Source organism: Nycticebus coucang, chromosome 18 (genome assembly GCF_027406575.1).
Source record: "Nycticebus coucang isolate mNycCou1 chromosome 18, mNycCou1.pri, whole genome shotgun sequence".
Taxonomy (NCBI): domain Eukaryota; kingdom Metazoa; phylum Chordata; class Mammalia; order Primates; family Lorisidae; genus Nycticebus; species Nycticebus coucang.
The window spans coordinates 21,030,843-21,052,753 of NC_069797.1; the positions used below are offsets into that span (position 1 = coordinate 21,030,843).

Below are 21,911 nucleotides of genomic sequence, written 5' to 3' on the forward strand. Positions count from 1 at the left end.
AAGAAATAAACTTTGGTTGGGTGGAGCCATTGATGTTTGGGGATTGTTTATTGCAGCATATCTAACCTATCCTGACTGAATGGGTGGAACTCCGGGATCTCTAATTTTCTCCCTTATGGCCTCAGAACCCTTAAAAATAGAGATTTGTTCAGGCTTCAAGTAAGTTATCCCCATCTTCTCTCTCCACTGCCCCAATGCCTTCCTGGTTTTTTTTGCTTCCCTGGATCTCAGATCCAACCCATCTTACCTCCTCTGCCACCTCAGTCAAATTCTGTGCCTGTCTCTCTGGCCAGAGTCAAATTGTCTTTGGGCAACAATAGGGTAACTTCTCTTCCATCCCTGTGGTACTTGTGGCAGGGGGATCAGATGGCTTTAATGTCTGGAATAACCAGCGACCCACCCTGAGCCTTACATGGCCAAGGACTTCGCTGAGTGCAATCTCACAGCCTGGCCATAGACCATCATCAGTGTTCATTCCTCTAGTCAGTTGGGATCCACCAGCTGCCCTGGCCTGGGCTGCCAGCGTCTGAGAAAACAAAAACTGCTTGCAGCACAAGTGAGTTTCCACAAAAAGCTGCACAGGGCCATCCCAGGGCCCCTTCCATGTTGAAATTTCAGAGTAGCCACAGTTCCATGACCTGAGAGAAAACACTGCCCATATCTTTCTCCCAGCCTCTTCCAGGTGGCAGAGTCCAAGAATCTTCTCTCTCTCTCTTTTTTTTTTTTTTTGAAGTTTTTGGCTGGGGCTGAGTCTGAACCTGCCACCTTCGGCATATGAGACTGGCGCCCTACCCCTTTGAGCCACAGGTGGCCCAAGACTCTTCTCCCTTTAACCAAACCCCTGCACTGTGTGTGTATGTGTGTGTGTCTGTGTGTGGTGGGGGAGGCTGTCTTTGACTGTTGGGTTTTCACTTCCTGCATTTGTGATTTCTGGGAGAGGCTCCTCATGCCACTGAGCACAAAAGGGGTGTGTTTGAGGCTATCTCACCTGCAGATCCATACCTAAGAATTTAGTCCAAATCATCAGATTTATTCATCTTAGAAAAAAGTTGAAGAAACACCCAGAGGCGCCCCCTTGTGGCCAGAAGGGCTGTGGTGGAGGCTGGAAGTGCAGTGCCCTTCTTCTTCTTCTTCTTTTTTTTTTTTTTTTTGCAGCTTTTGGCGGGGGCTGGGTTTGAACCCGCCACCTCCAGCATATGGGGCTGGTGCCCTACTCCTTTGAGCCACAGGCACCACCTCTGCAGTGCCCTTCTATCTCTGGCTTTGACTTAAGAATCAGCAGAGAGCAAAGGCCAAAGTATGCTCAGGCAACCAAGGAGGATGAACATTCCCTGCCCTCCACACAGGCAGCATTAGAAGGCATGCCTATCCCAAAAAATGTCCCTGAGCCAGAGAAGGAGGGGCAAGGGCGGATCATTGGAATCTGGTTTCCCAGAAAGCCATCTTGGAGGAAGATTTATTGGGGGGACACATCCAGCCACACATAGGATTTCCGCCCTGACTCTAGGCACCTCTGGGGACAGAATGTGGGACAGGGGGCTCACATCAAGCTGCCAGAGCCAGTGAGGTAGGGGGCTTCTTCCAGCTTTCACTCAGGGACACCCCTGCCTCCCTTTTGGATCAGCCTGAAAGGTCAACTGGTATAGGGGGAAGTGTACCAGCCCTCTCTTCCCAGCTGGCCTTGAGCAAGTCCCTCTGGCTTGGTGGCCCAAATCTGTCAGATAAATAGATGGGACAAGAAGACCTGGAAACTCCCTTCTAGCGTTGACATTCTAGGATCTGCTTGCCACATGGCACTTGTCTCTCTAGACACTGTTCTTGACTTCGGGAAATGGCTGTGAATTCCCCTCTGCTTCCATGGCTGGTGGAAGAGACTGACAATAAACCCATGAACAGCTAAATATTTCTGTATTGAGGTAGGTGCAGTTGGAGACACAACCAGGTGGTGGGCAGAGTGATTGGGGATTGGAAAACATTAGGTATGGTGGTCAGGGAAGGTGACCACTGAGATGTGACACTTGAGACCTATATGGCAAGAACAAAACACTCTTGAAGCAGCTTGGGGAAAGGTTTCATAAACCAAGCATGATGCATGTGCAGGGTCCCCAAATCACATGTTTACAGAACAGAGAAGGCCAGAATGGCTAGAAGAAGGTGCTAGGTCATGCATGGCCCTGTAACCTTGGTAAGACCTTGGCTTGGATTCCAAGGATAATACTGCTCTAAGCTCTGGTGAATTTTAAGCAAGAGAGTGACCCTATTTTGTGTGTGTGTGTGTGTGTGTGTGTGTGTGTGTGTGTGTGTGTTGGGGGGAGTGGGCCCAAGGAGCTACTCCTTGCCTCGCAGAGCTTGGGGGTGGGGCCAGGCAGTGGGGATGCCCTGACAGCGAGGACCAGTGTGGGTGGGCCCCAGTGAGGCACCCCACCCTAGTGAGTTTGCATCCTTCCCAGGAGCCTCTCTGCTATCCGGTCCTGCCCCCGGAGAACCAGTTCATCAGCCCAATGAGCATTTACTGAGAGTCATGCGTCCACGTTTTGCTTATAACTGGGGAGTGTCCAATCTACATCCTCATGCGTAATCCCATCCATGTCTCCCACCCTGGCCATGTTCACAGCTCCACCATCTGCACTATCCCCACCTTCATCTCTATGTCCCTCAGGCTTGTGCCTGAGCAAACCCAGGGTTACCACCCCTGCGTTTTGGGGAACAGGAACCATTGGGAGAAGATCTATTGATAGTTGGGGGGGGACTTGAGGAGTTATTTTTTTTGAGACAGTTTCACTTTGTCGCCCTCGGTAGAGTGCCATGGAGTTATAGCTCACAGCAACCTCAGATTCTCAGGCTCAAGTGATTCTCTTGTTTCAGCCTGGTGAATAGCTGAGACTACAGGTGCCTGTCACAATGCCCAGCTATTTTTAGAGATGAGGTCTTGCTCTGGCTCAGGCTGGTCTCAAACCTGTGAGCTCAGGCAATCCACCGGCCTCAGCATTCCAGAGTGCTAGGATTCCAGGCGTGGGCCACTGTACCCAGCCTTGGGGAGTTATTTTTAGGTCTATTTCTCACTGTGGTTGCAGCCATCCTCTTCTATGCTTCAGCTCCCTCCTCCATCTCCCTCCACCCCAAGCCCTCTCCCATCCTGTCCTCTAGGCCTTCTACGTGCCCCTGCCTTCTCCTCAACCCCATACAGAGTGATCTTACCACTGGATTACAAAGGGTAAGGCTGGGCCCTTCACCCCAAATACCCCAGGACACTATGTCCCCAAGGGGGCTGGCAGTGCAGTGTCCCAAGTCTCTAACCTCAATTTGCCCACTGCAATGCCCTACTTGTTACCTAGTCTAGCAAAGGGAGCAGCTAGAAAGGAGAAGCCTTGGGGTGACACCTGTGGCTCAGTTGGTAGGGCACTGGCCCTATACACCGAGGGTGGTGGGTTCAAATCCAGCCCCAGCCAAACTGCAACAAAAAAACAGGCAGGCGTTGTGGTGGGCACCTGTAGTCCCAGCTACTCAGGAGCTGAGGCAAGAGAATCGCCTAAGCCCATGAGTTGGAGGTTACTGTGAGCTGTGACGCCATGGTACTCTACCGAGGGCAATAAAGTGAGATTCTGTCTCTAAAAAAAAAAAAAAAGAAAGAAAGGAGAAGGTTGAGAGAGTTTGCATGAATTTGCATCTCATCTTTGGGCTCCCAGCATCCTCTGAGAGTTATCAGGGTGGCTGGGCAGAGCCCCCAGGAGGGAGATTCAGTCAGCCCCACCATCCAAAGCTCAGCATGATCCTCATCCTTGGACTTCTCCCCTTACCTCCTTCCATCTCCTTGGCCCCTCCCGCTCCCTTACATCACTCCTGGCACCTCCCCTCACCCTTAGCCCAACTCAACTTTCCTTTCTGAATCTTCACAATTCTTCTTCTTCTACTTCTCCTTCTCTTTCTCCTTCTCCTTCTTCCAAGAGTCTCACTCTTGTCTTCCTGGGTAGAGTGCCCTAGCATCACAGCTCACAGCAACCTCAAACTCTTGGGCTTGAGCAATCCTCTTGCCTCAGCCTCCCAAGTAGCTGGGACTATAGGTGCTTCCACAACACATAGCTAGTTTTTCTTTTTTAGTAAAGATGGGTTCTCACTCTTGCTCAGGCTAGTCTCAAACCCCTGAGCTCAAGCAATCCACCCTCCTTGGCCTACCAGAGTACTAGGATTACAGGCATGAGCCACCACACCCAGCTCGTCACCCTAATTCTAAACCCATCATTGACCTTGTCCTTATCACTAACCCATCCAACCATGTTTCAAGAATTCCCAGATACCGGGCGGCGCCTGTGGCTTAGTGAGTAGGGCGCCGGCCCCATATGCTGAGGGTGGCGGGTTCAAACCCAGCCCCGGCCAAACTGCAACAAAAAAATAGCCGGGCGTTGTGGCGGGCGCCTGTAGTCCCAGCTGCTCAGGAGGCTGAGGCAGGAGAATCGCCTAAGCCCAAGAGTTAGAGGTTGCTGTGAGCCGTGTGATGCCACGGCACTCTACCCGAGGGCGGTACAGTGAAGACTCTGTCTCTACAAAAAAAAAAAAAAAAGAATTCCCAGATACCAGGTACTGTGCCAGAAACTAGGGAGAAAACCAAACCAGATTATGGACAGTCTAATCTTTAGGGAAAACAGATACCAGTAAAAGATAGTTAGCTGTAGTGCTATGACAGCCATTTATATTAAACGTAGCTTTCCTTGAAATAGCAATTATTGAGCTATGTTCAGAAGGAAGAGGAAGTGTTAACCAAGTTCAAGAGGTGGAGAGGGAATAGCACATGCAAAGGTCTCACGTGGGAAGGAGCTGACCTCACTTCCTTCAGTTCTTTACTCAAAAATCTCCTTCCCGGCGCATGGCCTACAGACATGAAAAATGCTCATCATCCTTAATCATCAGAGAAATGCAAAGCACAACTACTTTGAGATATCATCTAACGCCAGTAAGATTAGCCCATATCACAAAATCCCCAGACCAGAGATGTTGGTGTGGATGTGGAGAAAAGGGAACACTTCTATACTGCTGGTGGGAATGCAAATTAATACATTCCTTTTGGAAAGATGTTTGGAGAACACAAAGAGATCTAAAAATAGATCTGCCATTCAATCCTACAATTCCTCTACTAGGTATATATCCAGAAGAACAAAAATCACATTATAACAAAGATATTTGTACCAGAATGTTTATTGCAGCCCAATTCATAATTGCTAAATCATGGAAGAAGCCCAAGTGCCCATTGACCCACGAATAGATTAATAAATTGTGGTAACAATTGCAATCAGTGTAACCTGTCTTATTGTACCCTCAATGAATCCCCAACAATAAAAAAAATAAAAAATAAAATAAAATAAATAACTTGTGGTATATGTACATCATGGAATATTATGCAGCCTTAAAGAAAGATGGAGACTTCACTTCTTTCATGTTTACGTGGATGGAGCTGGAACATATTCTTAGCAAAGTATCTCAAGAATGGAAGAAAAAGTATCCAATGTACTTAGCCCTACTATGAAACTAATTTTAGCTTTCATAAGAAAGCTATAACCCAATTATAACCTAAGAATATAGGGAAAGGAGAAAAGAGAAGGGAGGGGAGGGAGGAGGTTGGGTGGAGGAAGGGTAATTGGTGGGACCACACCTATGGTGCATCTAACAAGGGTACATGTGAAACTTACTAAATGTAGAATATAAATGTCTTAACACAATAACTAAGAAAATACCAGGAAGGCTATGTTAACCAGTGTGATGAAAATATTTCAAATTGTATATAATACCAGTGCATGGTGCCCCATGATTGCATTAATGTACACAGTTATGATTTAATAAAAAAAAAAATCTCCTTCCCAAGGAGCTCTTTCTTGGCCACTCTACATCAAAAATTGGCTTCCATATGCTTCTTCTTCTTCTTCTTTTTTTTTTTTGAGACAGTCTCATTTGGTCACCCTTGGTAGAGTGCCATGGCATCTTAGCTCACAGCAACCTCAAACTCTTAGACTCAAGTGATTCTCTTGCCTCACCCTCCCAAGTAGCTGGGACTACAGGTGCCCACCACAATACTTGGCTATTTTTTTAGAGATGAGGTCTCGCTCTTGCGCAGGCTGGTCTGGAACTCATGAGCTCAGGCAATCCACTTGCCTCAGCCTCCTACAGGGCTGGGATTACAGGTGTGAACCACCAAGCCCAACTTTTTTCTGTTTGTTTGGGGAAAAGTCTCTCTCTTTTGCCTAAGCTAGAATACAGTGGTATCATCATAGCTTATTGTAACCCCAAACTCCTGGGTTTGTGAGCTCCTCCTGCCTCAGGTTCTCATGTACCTGGGACTACAGGTGTCCACTGCCATGCCTGGCTAATTTTTCATATTTTTTGTACAGACAGGGTCTTGCTATTTTCCAGGCTGGTCTTGAACTCCTGGCCTCAAGCAATCCTCCCACCTGGGCCCCCCAAAGTGCTAGGATTATAGGTGTGAACCACTGTACTCCATCCTACTTCCCCATGCTTTATACTATCCTTCCTGGCTCTATTTTTTTCTCTTCAGTATTTATCACTGTTTAACATACAAATGTATTTGGTTATTAGGTTGTATTGTATGTTTCCTCCATTAGAATGCAAAGCTCCATGAGCACAAGGGTTTGCTTTGGTTATGTCGTACTGTCAGGGCCTGACACGGGGCTGGGCATATAGTAGGGGCTCAGGCAGTGTCTGCTGATGAATGAATGAAAGGCACACAGTCCCAGACAGAAGAAAGCAAAGGCGGATGGGGCCAATAAGGCAAGCCATGGGGGTCATATGAAGGGATAATGTCACTGTCCCAAAGGCAAGGAGGAGCCATTGCCAGGCCTGATCACGGCTGGGAGAAAGGAGTAGAGGATGATGTGAGCAGAACCTGGGTCTTGAAAAAATCACTTCAATCCCTAACTCCAGCCACATCCCCATCCCTAAACAAAACTCTAAGTGTAGTCTCAATTGCATTCCTTATCCAATCCAGAATCTACTGCAACCTTCTCTCCATCTCAGAATCCCAGTCCCCCTTGGCTTTAAACTTGACCTGGCACTGTCTGACCTTCCCTTGATGGTGACGGAAGGGTGCCACCAGGAAAGAAACCAGGGCTGGTGCTTCCTGGTTGGCAGGAGCTGCCCATGGGAGGGGAGGTGGAAGGAAAGAGGGCAGGTCCAGGAAAAGGGGATAGGAATTCTGGCTTCACTCTCTTTGGGTCCCAAATGCTATCTGCTGAGATAATTATATAATCCTCATCATTGCTCCCAAGTGTGTGTTTCTTTTTTCTTTTTTTTTTTGGTGTGTGGGGGGGAAGGTTCTTACTCTGTCACCCATTCCCATCCCTGGGTTCAGGAGGTGCTGCTGCCTGAGTAGCCAGGATTACAGGTGCATACCACCATGCCACCTAATTATTCTTATTTTTCTAGAGACAAGAGTCTTGCTATGTTTCTTCTAGAACTCCTGGGCTCAAACAATCTTGCCTCAGCCTCCCAAAGTGCTGGGATTACAGCATGAGCCACCGTGCCCAGCCAATTGCCCCTAATTTTAATCTTAACCCCTTCTCCCTATCCTAGGGTCTGACCACACCCATCCCTAACTGATTGGCGTCTATGATTCTACCAGAAGCAAGCCTCCAATCTCAACCTACCCCCAACCCAGGTTTATTTTCTTCAGAGTACTTAATATTCAAAATTACAGTGAACAAATTATTGTTTACTGTTTCTTGTCCTTCTTTCCCAGCTATTCAGCAAGTTCCTTATATGTTTTATTTCTTTATATCTGTAGTGCCTACAATACTGTGCATCATGCTCAATAATGTGGAAGGGGGCCGGGCAAGGTGGCTCACACCTATAATCCTAGCACTCTGCGAAGCCAAGGAGGGTGGATTGCCTGAGTTCAGGAGTTTGAGACCAGCCTGAGCAAGAGCAAGATCTGACCCAGACCTCCCCACCCTCCCCACCCCTGTCTCTACTAAAAATAGAACAACAACAAAAACTAGCTAGGCGTTGGCCGTGGTGGCAGACGCCTGTAGTCCCAGCTACTTGGGAGGCTGAGGCAAGAGAATCGCTCGAGCCCAAGAGTTTGAGGATGTTGTGGGCTACTATGCCATGGCACTGTACCCAGCGTACAGAGTGAGACTCAGTCTCAGAAATCTGTGGAAGGAAGGAAGGAAGAAAGGAAGGGAGGGAGGGAGGGAAAGAATAGGGGAATGACCTGGTTCTGACAAACCCAATTCCATTAAATCCCAACCCTTCTTCTAGCCCTCTTCCAGTTTCATTTTTTTTGAAAGGTGAGTGTGTGTACCATAGATAAGTTATAGTAAAATGTGTAAAGTGCCCTATAAGCCACCAGATCAAAGTATAGAACAGACCCAGCTGCCTACATGGCTCCTCCATTCCAGAAGTACTCACTAGCCAGACTTGCGTAATAATTGCTTAGTTTTGCCTGTTCTGGGGCTTCCTGTCATTGGAATAATACTGCATGACTTCTTTAATGTCTGACATTTTTCACTCCATATGATCTTTGTGAGATTCATCCAGGTTGTAGTTTGTTCTCTTTTTAATTATTGTTATTCCAGGGTAGAATTCTATTTTATGATTACACCACAAATTATCTATTCTTTAGCTTACTTCTTATGCCTCAAATTTCACTCCACCTTCTTTCTAATTTTGTATTTAGCTCCAATCAATCTGCCTTCAGCTGATTGTTTACTGAGATACCCCCTCTCTACCCCACCATCCCTCCATGTGGCATCTTTTTTTTTTTTTTTTTTTTTTGTGGTTTTTGGCCGGGGCTGGGTTTGAACCCGCCACCTCCAGCATGTGGGACCAGCACCCTACTCCTTGAGCCACAGGCTCCGCCCCCATGTGGCATCTTTATGTCCTCTCTCCACCCATGTGGGCCCTGAGCCCTGGCTTCAGCACCCACCACCTTTCCTGTTGTAGACTCTGGGGGCTGGGGCAGAAAGATGGGCCAGGCTTTCTGCTGCAGCCACTACTTGCCCCATTTCTCAGAGAGGAACTGCCAGCCGGATAGCAGGGTAGTGCTGCTCTCCTCTCCCAGCCCCCACCCCCCAGGGGCCCCAGAAGCAGTGCAGATCACCCACTGCCCAAGGCCCTGCTTAGCAGGGGTACCAGGCACTGAAGCCAATGGGCACCAGCAGGAGGAAAGAGCTTATTAGACTGATAAAGATCTGGGGGCCCCGCCCTGCCCCCTCCCCCCAACTTCCCTGGGGCTCTGGCTCAGGCCAGACTGGCTCCCCCACCCTGAAGGCTCCTTCATAGTAGGCATCTTCCATCCGCCCTCTTAGAGGCAGGCCCAGTGCCCTGCCTGCTGTTCCTGCCCCAGCTCCCAGAGGGCTTGGAGCCCAGAAGCCTGCTCATCTGCCACTGGTCGCCCCGCCCCGGCCTGCTAGGCTGGCATCCCACACCCCTGCCACCAAGGGCAGCAGCTTCTCCAGACTCTGGGCGGCTGGCAGGTCCACTCATCCTGCCTCACCACTCCACCTCAGAGGCTGGCCCTTGGCACTCTGTGCCCACCTGGCTTCCCTGGCCTTTCTTGGGCACTCCCCCACCGTGAGACCCCTCGCCAGGTGTCCAGGATTGAGTGCCCCTCTTGCCTCCTGAAGAGCAGCCATGGCCACCTACAAAGTCAGGGTGGCCACAGGCACTGACCTCTTGTCAGGAACAAGGGACTCCATCTCACTGATCATTGTGGGGACCCAAGGAGAGAGCCACAAGCAGCGGCTGAACCACTTTGGGAGAGACTTTGCGACTGGGGCGGTGAGTGTGTGTGTGCACACGTGTGGCACAGGGAGGAAAGGAGGTATGTGTGTGCAGGAAGCCAGGTGAGATGAACTTGGCCACAGGGGGCTGGAGAGTGAGGGACAGCTCTGAAGGCAGTGGGCTCCCATGGTGGCTCTGGATGCCTCACCCCAGACCTGAATCCCAACCTCTCCCTTTCAGCCATTCCCCATCTCTCTCCTTCCCTTTTCTCTAACTCTTCTCTCTCTTCTGAAGCCCTCTCTCCCTCTCTCATCCCTCATCCTACACCCCTCTTCTCTCAGCCCGGTCTCCCCACTTTATCTCCCCTTCATTCTCCTGCCTTTTCATCATGTTTCTCCCCTTCTCTCTCATCCCTCTCTTTCATTCTTAACTCACTCTTCCTGAGTTAAGTTGCATCATGGCTGGCTTGCATTTGCATTGGATTCTGTGTGACTGAAAATGGCATCAGACCAGGCTGTTCAGTGGAAAGCACCCTTTGTGGGCCCTGAGCCCTCAGACTTGATTTTGAGTCAGGCCCAGCCACTTGCTGCTACGTGATCATAATAGGGCACTTCTTCTACGTGGCCATTCCTGAATCTCCGTATCTTCACTGATAAATGGGAAGAGGGGGTGGCTGGGTCACTGCTCCCGACTCCATGCTTGCGAAGCCAGGGCCCCACTTTGTGCTCCAGCCTTGGGGGGTTCTGCATAGTTCCTGCACCCCAGACAACTGGAGAGAACAGGAGAAGACAGGACCTCAAGAGCTGGGGATGGAGCGAAGGAGGATAGATGGGGCCAGCAGGGGACAGCCAAGTTTGACAGGTCAGAAAGGGGCTCAACAAACAGGGTGACAGTCCACCACTCTGTCAGTCCCAGGATTTGAGCATCTCCCAGCATGAGCAGGGCCTGGGACAGGGGCCACAGCAGGGGAGGCCTGCGGAGCCATAGTGAGTCCTGCCCACTCAGCCATCCCTATGTTCTGTCCAGGTGGATGAGTACACTGTGCAGTGCCAGCAGGACCTGGGCGAGCTGATCATCATCCGCCTGCACAAAGAGCGCTACTCCTTCTTACCCAAGAACTCCTGGTACTGCAACTACGTGCAGATCTGCGCCCCCAATGGCCACATCTACCATTTCCCCGCCTACCAGTGGATGGATGGCTATGAGACCCTGGCACTGCGGGAGGCCACAGGTAAGACCTCATCACACCCCATCCCACGATTAGGCCCCTCACTACAGTCCAGCTATCCTATGGCCACCCTGGGCTCCCATCAAGCCATTTGGGTACCAGCCCCACCAGGGACTTCTAGGCTCTTCTGCCATTCTCAGTCACTGCTGCTGCTCTGGACCCAGCTTAGGGCTGCATGCTGGAGGGATAGAGATACCTGAGGCGCAGGGGCCACCCTCAGCAGAAAGCTATAGGACACCCGGCCCTCTAAAAAGACTCATTGCTATGCTGAGTACAGGCCTCAGTTCTCTCACAGGATATGCTGACTATTATGCCAAATAGTGTGTCCTTCCGCTCCATCAAGACTCCCTGTTACTCCAGTAGGATCCTGTTGCTACAGCAGGAGGGCCTCTTACTCCAACAAGATGTGCCATTATTCCAGCCAGAGCCTTATTATTCCTTTAAGAGGCCATTGTAGTTCAACGCCTCTCTATAATCTCTGGTCTTGAACCTTGTCAGGATGTCCTGGCTTTCTAATTGAGCATTTTTTTAGATTGATAGGCTGTTCTATAAGTCCTACTGTCCCAACAAGACACCTTTCTCTAATAGGACTCATTATTTCTCTAAAAGCCCCCCCCCCCCAATAATCCAGGAAGGATCCATCCCATGCCGAGCGGAAGCCCTGTTATTCACGCAGCCTGTTGGGGTTTTGCTAAGGTCACGGCTGGCCATGACCATTATATCTGTAGTGCTTAGAATACTGTGCAAGTCAGGCTGCCAAGTCATTTTCTCATTTGTTTGGTTGCCCCTGTGAGAGAGGGGCAGGACCTGAGAGTCTGAGCTCCTTGTACCCACCTCTGCCAGAGGCCTTTGTCTGGCCAGCCATCTGGGTTCAGCTTCCGAATATGTGATTGCTCAATGCGGATGGCAGGCCTGTCCTCTATTATCCCCTGGGTCCATGGCTGAGATCCTGTTGGCTTCTCTTGAGGCAGATGGGAAGGGAGAGCAGAGCTGAGGTCACTCAGGGGCCTGGAGCCTAATCATCCCTGCAGCTGAGTGCCCTCTTCTGCTCCCATGCCGTGTCTTAGGTCTTCCTCAAGGAGTAGGTTTGGGGCCTGACCCAGGGAAGGCAGGGGGCAGAGGGAGGCAGGCCTGGGGGAAGGTGGGCATGACAAGGGGAAGGTCTCACTAGGGACTCAAACATCTTCCACAGTGATAGTTCTGACAGGGAAGCAAGTGACAGGCAGGGTGACACTAGTGGCCAGGCAGGAATGAGGTTGGGTGGGGAAGCTGCCATGCAACACCAGGGCAGGGAGATTTGAGTCACTTGCTGGGCCCTTGAAGGAGTGATGCTCCCGCCCTAGGGATGAAACCAAGCCGGGTCTCTGGGTTGCACAACTCCAGGGGCACCATTCATCCAGAATACAATGTGATCTGAGGCAGGAGGGGAGGCCAAAGGGACCTTGAGGGAAAATGATGGGCTGCAGAAAAGGTACAGTCCAGCCTGGTGACTGCCAGTCAGGACACTGAGAAAGACCAGCCTGGATTTGGATCTCAGCCCCTTACTAGCAGCTCATCTGGTCACATTCACAAATTCCCCTAAGCCTTGGTGCACTTATCGGTAAAACGGAGCTAACAACAGAACCTACTTCATAGGGTGGTTGTCAGGATTCAATGAGATAAGGTATAAAAGGAGTTTTTAAAAGGCTTAACAACTAGGAGCAGCCTGCCTTGGGTCAAATCCCAGCTTGTTCCTAAGTTGACGATTTTCTTTTTTAAGATGGGTATGACCATACACAATCCTTTAGCTGAAACTGCTGGTGCCAGAGGTGTTTTGAAATTCAGATTTTATTTAGAAGCTATACATATGTATCTGTATATATGTGTATATATATGTATATGTGTACATACATATCCTCACATCTATTGTCTGTGGGTCTTCTCTCTATATATAGACACACATCATATAACATGTGATATATCCACAACCAGGACATTCCCAAACAAATATACTTCTTTTTCTTTTTTTTTGAGACAATGTCTCACTATGTCACCCTTAGTAGAGTGCTGTGGCCTCACAGCTCACAGCAACCTCAAACTCTTGGGCTTAAGGGTTCTCTGGCCTCAGCCTCCCAAGTAGCTGGGACTACAGGCGCCCACCAAACGACTGGCTATTTTTTTGTTGCAGTTGTCATTGTTGTTTAGCTGTCCCCCGTGTATGAGGCCGGCGGCGTAACCAGTGTGCTATGGGTGCCAAGCTATACTAATATTTCTTAGCAAAAACTATGAACACTAAGTGAGTTAAAGATTGTATACAGCCTCAGGTAAATTTAGAGCAGGTTTTGATCACCAGTGAATTTTTTGTGAAATAAACAAACTTAATTTCCATAACCTTTTGTATTTGGAATTGTGGAGAAAGGATTGTGGGCCTAGCATAATAGTCATTGTTGTCGACTCATAAAGGTTGTTGTCATGTGGCTTAAGTTATTAATATACGCAAAGTGCTTAGAAAGTGCCTGGTACCTCTCAAGTGCTAAATAACTATCATTATTAACATTTTGGTAAGTTTAGAAGAGGGACTTCCTTGCAGCAGCAGAGCCCAACTGGAGGGGTAGAGAAAAGAAGAGGGTGGGTCCATGATCCCTTCATTTGAGATCCTGGGAAGGGATGCACCCTCCTTCTCCCAGGGCACACCTCCCCCATCTATGGCTGGCCATGGGCCCTCCAGAGCCAACCTGGGGACAGAAGCTGAACTCTTGCTCACTGAGGCCCTCCGGGTGGGTGGGGCAGGCAGAGGAGTCAGCTCTTGAGCCCCCTGCTTGGTCTCCCCACAGCAAAGACAACAGCAGACGACTCTCTCCCCATCCTTTTGGAGCACAGACAAGAGGAGATTAGAGCCAAGCAGGACTTCTATCAGTGAGAGGGAGGGTGGCAGGGTGCGCGGGGCCTGAAGGAGTCAGGGGAGTTGGGAGGTGGGGGGCGCTGGTGATAGCTCTGGCCCTCTGCACCCTGGGATGGTGCCTGGGCCAGGGGGTCAGGCTTACTGTCTCAGCTTCTCTTTGCAGCTGGAGGGTCTTTGTTCCTGGCCTGCCCAACTACATTCACATTCCCAGTTACCACCCTCCTGTCCGGAGGCATCGCAACCCCAACCGGCCTGAGTAAGGACACCAAGCAGTTCTGGGCCCATTCGATGGCTGCCCCCTCCCCATCCCCTGCATCCCAGGTGCCAGGCCCCAGCCCTGCTCTCTCTCTACAGGTGGAATGGCTATATTCCGGGATTCCCTATTCTTATCAACATTAAGGCCACCAAATTCCTGAACTCAAATCTCCGCTACTCCTTCGTGAAGACAGCCTCTTTCTTCGTCCGCCTGGGACCCATGTGAGTGTGCGAGAGTGAGGGTTCCTGTCAAGTCTCTCTCTCCCTGCTCCCTGTTTGTCTGCAGGACAGCTCAGAGGTTGGGAAGCCAGGAGGTCAGAGGGAGCTAGAAAGACAGACTTAGAGAACATGAGGCTTGACGCCCGGAGACCTAGAGACGCAAAGACATTGAGACACGGGCATGGGACTCACAGACTTAAGGGAAGTGAGGCAGCACTGCCACCGGTCCCAGCCGGCCATTGGCCACATAGCTGACTGCTTTCTCCGGAACCCCATCCCCCAGGTCACTGGCACTCAAAGTCCGCGGCCTGTTGGATTGCAAACAGTCGTGGAAGAGACTGAAGGACATTAAGAAAATTTTCCCTGCCACCAAGACTGTCATTTCCGGTATGGGGTGGGGCATCCCGAATTGAATACTGCGGAGCCTGGTGGTCTCTGGTGCGGGACAGGCGGCCCCCGACGCGGCGGAGGGATGAGAGAGGGAGCTGGGCTCTTGCAGCTTTCGCGAGCCAGGCGGGAACGCCCTCTGGTGGCTTCCTGGAAAACGTCGCCCTAGGCTCCTGCAGCCGCTGGGGCAAAGCTGAGGACTTTTGTTTTCCTCTCCTAGTCCTCTCGGTGCCCATTTTCTTCTTCAGTCCCATGCCCCTTCGTCCCTGCAGGGGACGAGGTCGCGTTGTGACCCCACGCCCCCACCCCTAGAGTATGTGGCCGAGCACTGGGCAGAGGACACCTTCTTTGGGTACCAGTACCTCAATGGCATCAACCCTGGTCTGATCCGCCGCTGCACGCGGATCCCAGACAAGTTCCCTGTCACAGACAGCATGGTAGCCCCGTCCTTGGGCGAGGGAACGTGCCTGCAAGCAGAGCTGGAGGTGAGGCCGGCTCTAGAGGAGACCCGGGCCCTTCTCCCTGCCTCCCTCCCGGGCATCCGGGTCACAGCTCACCGGCAACGCCGTGGTGGGTTCCCCCTCCACCCCCAAGCTTGGTTCCTACTTCCCAGTCCCTGCCCAGCTCTGCGCCTGGGGCCAGCACAGTCTGCATCTAAGGCGTGGGTCGTGGGTGTCTCGTTTTGGTGCCTACCTGCCACCCATCGCGTCTCCCCTCCAGAAGGGGAACATTTACCTGGCAGACTACCGCATCTTGGATGGCATCGCCACTGTTGAGCTCAACGGCCGGAAGCAGCACCACTGCGCCCCCCTCTGCCTGCTGCACTTTAGCCCCGAGGGCAACCTGATGCCCATCGCCATCCAGGTGCCTGGGCCGCAGGCGGGGGGTCGGGGGAGCTGCTGCGTGGGCCTGTTGCCAGTGCTGGGCCTCTGCGTGTGTGTGAGTGTTGATCCGTGTGTGTGAGCCTGTGTGTATAAAGTTGTCCCTCCGTATCCACGGGGAATTGACTCCAGGGCCCTCCAATATCAAAATCCATGGATGCTCAAGTACTTTGTGTAAAATGGCACATTTGCATATAGCCTAGCACCTTCTGCTCATACTTTAGGTGATCTCTAGCTTACTTATAATAGCTAGTGCAATGTAAATGCTATGTAAATAGTTGTTATATTCTATTGTGTAGGGAGTAATGACAAGAAAAAAGTCTGTACATCTTAAGTACAGATGCAATTTTTCCCCCTGAAATATTTCTGTCCAGGATTGGTGGAATCCATGGACAGAGAGGGTCAACTGTATTTGTGTGCCTCTACGTCTGTGCACTGTGACCTTGTGGGTGCATCTGTGCCCTTGTGTGTATCTGTACGTAACCATGTGTTTCCCTATGAGTGTGCTTGTCTCTTTGACTTCATTCATCCATTCTCTTATAAAACCAATCCCTGTTGTGGCCCAGGCCTCTGCTAGAAATCCAAGTTCATTCATTACACTTAGCTGCTGCCTTGAGAGTCTGGTCTGCTAGGGAAAGAACTGAGATGTTTTCTTCCCAGAGGTCCCTGCAAAGGTCATGTCATGTGTAAATTAGAAAAAAAAAATCCCTCTTGGAGTACCAGCCATGCCTTAATGCTCCTGGATCATTAGTGGAATATTGTAGACTGGATTTCAGTGTCCTCCCTCCCCACTGAGGGGCTGGGCACCCTTGTGCGGTGCCCAAACTGTAACCTGAATGTGGCAACCCTGAGGCTGAGTTAAGGAAGGCCTCTCAGAGGAGCCAGCTTCTGAGCTGGTTCTTGAAAAATAAGTGAGAGCCAGGTAGAGACAGGGGCAAGGGGAAGGTACCACAGGCTGAGGGTACAGATAGAGCAAACGTGGGGAGAGGGGAAAGGCCCTGGTATGCTCAGGGAGCCAGGGAACTGCAGTGTAGAGGGTGAAGCTTTCACCTTCTCAGGATCTCTTCTGCCTCCTTCCTGCAGACTTTAAAGGTTCCTGTGGACCTTTAAGTATGTTCTCTGCCCTTACCTAACCCTCCCTCTTTCCACACCCCAGCTCAGCCAGACCCCTGGGCCTGACTGCCCCATCTTCCTGCCCAGTGATTCTGAGTGGGACTGGCTGCTGGCCAAGACATGGGTGCGCTATGCCGAGTTCTACAGCCATGAGGGTATCTCCCACCTGCTGGAGACCCACCTCGTTGCTGAGGCCTTCTGCCTGGCCCTGCTGAGGAACCTACCCATGTGCCACCCCCTCTACAAGGTATGGGCTTGGGAAAAGGGACCTCCATGAGGCATCACTGCCTTCATCTGGCCTCAGAATGCTTCCTGGGGTTCCTAGCAGTAAGAGGGTACCAGTTAGCCCTGGGAGCATTTGGAGACCCTCAAAAGAGGACTTCCCCAAGTGAGGGGATCTGATGTTGCACAGTGAGGTCTGAGGTCCCTAGGGGATAATGTCATCCCTCTGTCCTTGTCCCATCTTGCTTCCCTTGCAGCTTCTCATCCCCCACACCCGATACACTGTCCAGATCAACAGCATCGGGAGGGCCCTCCTCCTCAATGAGGGAGGCCTCTCTGCAAGGGTAAGACTTCTGCTCCCAACTTCAATGAGACATTTTCTTTCTTCTGACTAAAAGTTAGACTAAAGGCAGATCTTCCCAGCTGCCTTTGAATCATGAAAGAGCATGATCCCAAGGGAAAGAGGGGACTGGTTAACATGGGTACTGTGTCTCAAAAGGCAAGGAGTCAGGGTCTGGGTGTGCTGGCCTGCAGTGAGGTCTTTGGCCTAGGCTGGGTCTAGGGTGAGAGGCGCATACACTAGACTTCCGGAGGACCTGAGGTGGGTGTGATCCTCACAGAGGAGGACCTGTAGAGATGCCTGGCTGACTCCAGCGTCTGCCTCCTCCAATAGGGCATGTCCCTGGGCCTAGAGGGCTTTGCTGAGGTGATGGTGCGGGCTCTGTCAGAGCTCACCTATGAAAGTCTCTACATGCCTAATGACTTCATGGAACGTGGGGTCCAGGACCTGCCTGGATATTATTACCGAGATGACTGCTTGGCAGTGTGGGATGCACTAGAGAGGTGAGGTTGGGACAGCAGTGGGTGCTACTTAGAGTGGACACCCTGGAATGATGGGGAGAGTACGGGGAGCTTTTAAACCCCTAAGTGTGGGTCTTGTGCCATTCAAACTTGGTCTTGGGAAAGGGCAGGGGGTCAGTATGTCCATCATGCACCTATTCGCTAGGCCCCACGGGCGCCTTCCTTTCTTTGTCCGCCAGCCCAACTCCACCAGCCATACCCCTTCTGGGCTTTGAGTGGTTTATGTAACCCTACCTGAAGCTTATTAGGGATTTCTCTGAGCATCCTCTGACCTTGTTAAGCCACCCTCTCCCTTCTGCCCTATAGGACTTGCCTGCCTACAGGCCTGGGGCAGCTTTGGGGCCAGTCAAGGCCAGAGCATCCTGGGGGAGGTGGCTGAAGAGGGGGAAGGGAGGATTCAAACTGAGGCCCTGTTCCCTGGTCAGGTATGTGACAGATATCATCACCTATTATTACCCAAATGATGCAGCCGTGGAGGGTGACCCGGAATTGCAGTCCTGGGTGCAGGAGATATTCAAGGAGTGCCTCCTGGGGCGTGAGAGCTCAGGTATGGGCCTGGGTGCCTGGGTAGCTCCTAGGACTGAGGGGCAGCACCCAGGTAGGTCCACTGGGGCTCTTTTGGGCTGGATAAGAAGACATTTCAATGTGGGCTGAAGGAGGCCACATGACTGCCCTAGAATTTTGATGGGGCTCTTCCCTGGCCCCTGGAGCAGTGGAGAAGTTGGAGAAGAAAACATGGCTGGCCACTGGTCTCTATCTGAGCTCAGGGGCTGTGAGTCATCTCTGCATAGACCTAGTTTGGTCCCAGTCCCCTACCCCAGAAACAAATCTTTGTGGACTAAAAAGTGGGGCATGAGCTCTAATATGAGAGGGCAGAGTGTGCTGCAGGCTGGGGAGCTGGGAGGAGCTGGCAGGCTCCAGGGGAGGGCTGGGAGCATCCTGAGATCATGACAGCTGGGCACACATTCAACAAATATTTAATGAGCATCTACAGTGTGACACTGTGCTGGTTATTAAGGAGGCAAAAGGGAAGGAGACAGGTGAAGGCGCCCACCCTTAAGGATTTCACGGTATGAGGTGGAAGGCATCCCTTAAGCAAATGGGCCATTCCGCTGTAGCAGGACTGGTGCTGTTTGAGAGGAAGCCTGGGGAGGGGGCTCTAGGAGCCCAGGTGCAGAACCTAACTCAGCTTGGGGAAGGTTGGTGGATAGAAGGTGGGGGTGGGGAGCAGCAAGCTATGATCTAAAATCTTGGTTAATGTCTATCTAAGATGTCTACCTAAGAGCTGCAGGATGGAAAGGTCACCCATGAGATGACAGAGGGTGGGGTTGAAGAGTTCTAATGGGAGCAGTATGTGGAAAGGCCCAGAAGCCAGAGAGAGTATAGTGAGTTCTGGAATCTGCTTACTGGAATCAAGTATCCTGCAACTAGAGCTTAGGGTGGGAGGTGGGCAGGCTCCCATCCTACTAAGGCTGAGGCCTCAGTAGGCGCCAGGTGGCACAGCCTGGTTAAGAAACTTGGAATTACCCCAAGACCCAGAGGGCATCATCGAGGGTTTGCAAGGAGACTAGACTATGTTAGACTATCAGGCTGCACTGATGGTCCAGAGACCGTCTGGGATCCTGCTGTGTTCTCCAGGAGGGAGGGGACAGGGATCTGACTGGGGTGAGGGCTGTGGGACAAAAACAGTTCCAGAGCTAGAAATGATAGGACTGGGCAATTGGCTTTACTTTGGTGGTGAGAGTAGGGTGGGAGAAGGGAGGGGACAAGGATGACTCCAGGTTTAGAATTTAAAAAAAAATTTTTTTTGAAACAGAGTCTTACTATGTTGCCCTTGGTAGAGCACTATGGCATCACAGCTCACAGCACCTCAAACTCTTGGGCTTAAGCAATTCTCTTGCCTCAGCCTCCAGAGTAGCTGGGACTACAGGCACCTGCCACAACGACGGGCTATTTTTTGGTTGCAATTGTCATTGTTCTTTAGCAGGCCTGGGCTGGGCTTGAACTTGCCGGCCCTGGGGTATGTAGCCGGTGCCCTACTCACTGAGCTACGGGTGCTGAGCCCAGGTTTAGAACTTTTGTAACTGGGTGGATGATGTATGTTGTCCCTTGAGTTGGGGGCTGGAGGGAGGGGCAGTTTGGGAGGAAGATGATGAATTTGTTTTCTTTTATTTCCTTTGTTTAGAGACAGAGCCTCACTCTGTCACCCTGGGTGACAGAGCATGGGTGCTGTGGCATCGTCATAGCTCACAGCAACCTCAAACTCTTGGGCTCAGGAGATTCTCTTGCCTCAGCCTCCTGAGTAGCTGGGACTACAGGCGCCTGCCACAACACTCAGCTAGTTTTTCTATTTTTAGTAGAGATGAGGTCTTGCTCATGCTCAGGCTGATCTCAACTCCTGAGCTCAAGCAACTCACCTGCCTTGGCCTCCCAGAGTGCTAGGATTACAGGTGTGAGCCACTGCACCCAGCCACAATTATGGGTCTGGTTTGAATGTGGGGAGCTTTTGGTCTCTGGACTCACCATGCAACAGGGCTGATGTTCATATGGGACAACAGGAAAGAGAAGCCAGCAGCTTGGTTGGGAAGCGGTGTGAGACAGCCAGGCTGCTGAGAAATTCATCTGCAGTGAGTGCAGTCTGCAGGGAGGTGACAGGAGGGAGTGGATGAGGCACTTTGTCGAGTCAGGGCAAGAAAGCCAGAACTCTTCCAAACAGAGGGAAGCCTCCTGTCACCCTCCACTCTGGACCCCTTCCGCCTCAGGGGAGCAAGAAGAGAGATCTGAGGGGCCATCTCAGGCAAGAGCCAGGGGCATCCCTGGAAGACTCTGGCCAGGGCCTGCCAAGCCTCTCTGCCCCCAGCCTTGTGGTCTAGACTGGGGGAGATGGGCTTGTGGCACAGGAGGGCCAAGCAGGCATGATGAGGGGGTGCTGCAGCTTGACTGTTTGCAAGACAGGGAGAGCTGGTTTCAGTGGCACCCTCTCCTAGGAAGCCAGGACCAGGGCAAGACAGACACATAGTTCTGGGCTTTCCCTCTGCCCCACAGGCTTCCCCACATGCTTACGAACAGTGCCTGAGCTGATCCGATATGTCACCATAGTCATCTACACCTGCTCTGCCAAGCACGCAGCTGTCAACTCAGGCCAGGTATGTGTGCTCACTAGCCCCAGCCCCTGCCCCAGCCCCAGGTCCAGACCTCAAACCCAGCCTCAGCCATAATCTTTAGACCAACCTTAACTTGTCTCAACTTGAGTCCCAGCTCCAACCTCAGTCTCAACTGAAATCTTTGGCCCAGCCTCTCACCTATAGCCCCAACTCAGACTCCAACCCACCTTTAGTCCCAAACCCAGCACAAACTTAACCAACCCAGCCCAACCTCAGCCCACAGGGCCAGGAGTCCAAGTCCATGCTGGCTGGGAAAGCAGGTGTCAGAGGCTGGTGGAAGGGAACCCTTGGGGTGCTCTCTGACCCAGAACCCCTCCTCTACCCCCTCTCTAGCTGGAGTACACCTCCTGGATGCCCAACTTCCCATCATCCATGCGGAGCCCACCAATGCAGGCTAAGGGACTGACCACCCTGGAGACCTTCATGGATACATTGCCAGATGTGAAGACCACCTGCATTGTGCTGCTGGTGCTCTGGACACTTGGCCGGGAACCTGATGACAAGGTGCAGGATGGAGGTGGGGAACCCTGAGCTAGGTAGGGGGTTGGAACCAGGCAGGGGAGAGGGGCAAGGGTAGTTGGTAGGGGCCAAGAGCAGGAAGCAGGAAGTGAGAGGCAGTGGACCCGAAAGGGCAGAGGGGCCAGGGCCTCCAGCGGGAGGGGAGAGGGTGTGGGCCTGGCTCCTCTCAGCCACACAGTTCTGTGCCCTCAGAGGCCCCTGGGCCACTTCCCAGACATCCACTTCGTGGAGGAGGCCCCGCGGCGGAGCATGGAGGCCTTCCGCCAGCGCCTGGCTCAGATCTCACACAACATTCGCCAACGCAACAAATGCCTCCCCATCCCATACTACTACCTGGACCCAGTGCTGATCGAGAACAGCATTTCTATCTAGGGCAGCCCTTCCTTCCTTGCTTCTCACCCCCCACCTCTCTCTGTTTTCAAAAAAAAAAAAAAACTTCAAGCACTTTCCCTGGA

General features: G+C 51.6%; 1 protein-coding gene across 1 annotated transcript; it reads left to right on the forward strand.

Annotated features, from left to right (window-relative positions):
• The first annotated feature begins 9,354 nt into the window (after positions 1–9,354).
• On the forward strand, positions 9,355–21,900 carry ALOX12B (arachidonate 12-lipoxygenase, 12R type). Its single transcript, XM_053569139.1, has 15 exons — positions 9,355–9,783; positions 10,753–10,957; positions 13,768–13,849; positions 13,999–14,091; positions 14,190–14,312; positions 14,593–14,696; positions 15,009–15,181; positions 15,417–15,560; positions 16,734–16,937; positions 17,170–17,256; positions 17,586–17,755; positions 18,199–18,320; positions 20,819–20,919; positions 21,271–21,441; positions 21,649–21,900. Exons 1-15 carry the CDS (start codon positions 9,637–9,639, stop codon positions 21,826–21,828), a joined length of 2,106 nt encoding a protein of 701 aa, XP_053425114.1. The 5' UTR covers positions 9,355–9,636; the 3' UTR covers positions 21,829–21,900.
• Positions 21,901–21,911: the final 11 nt, after the last annotated feature.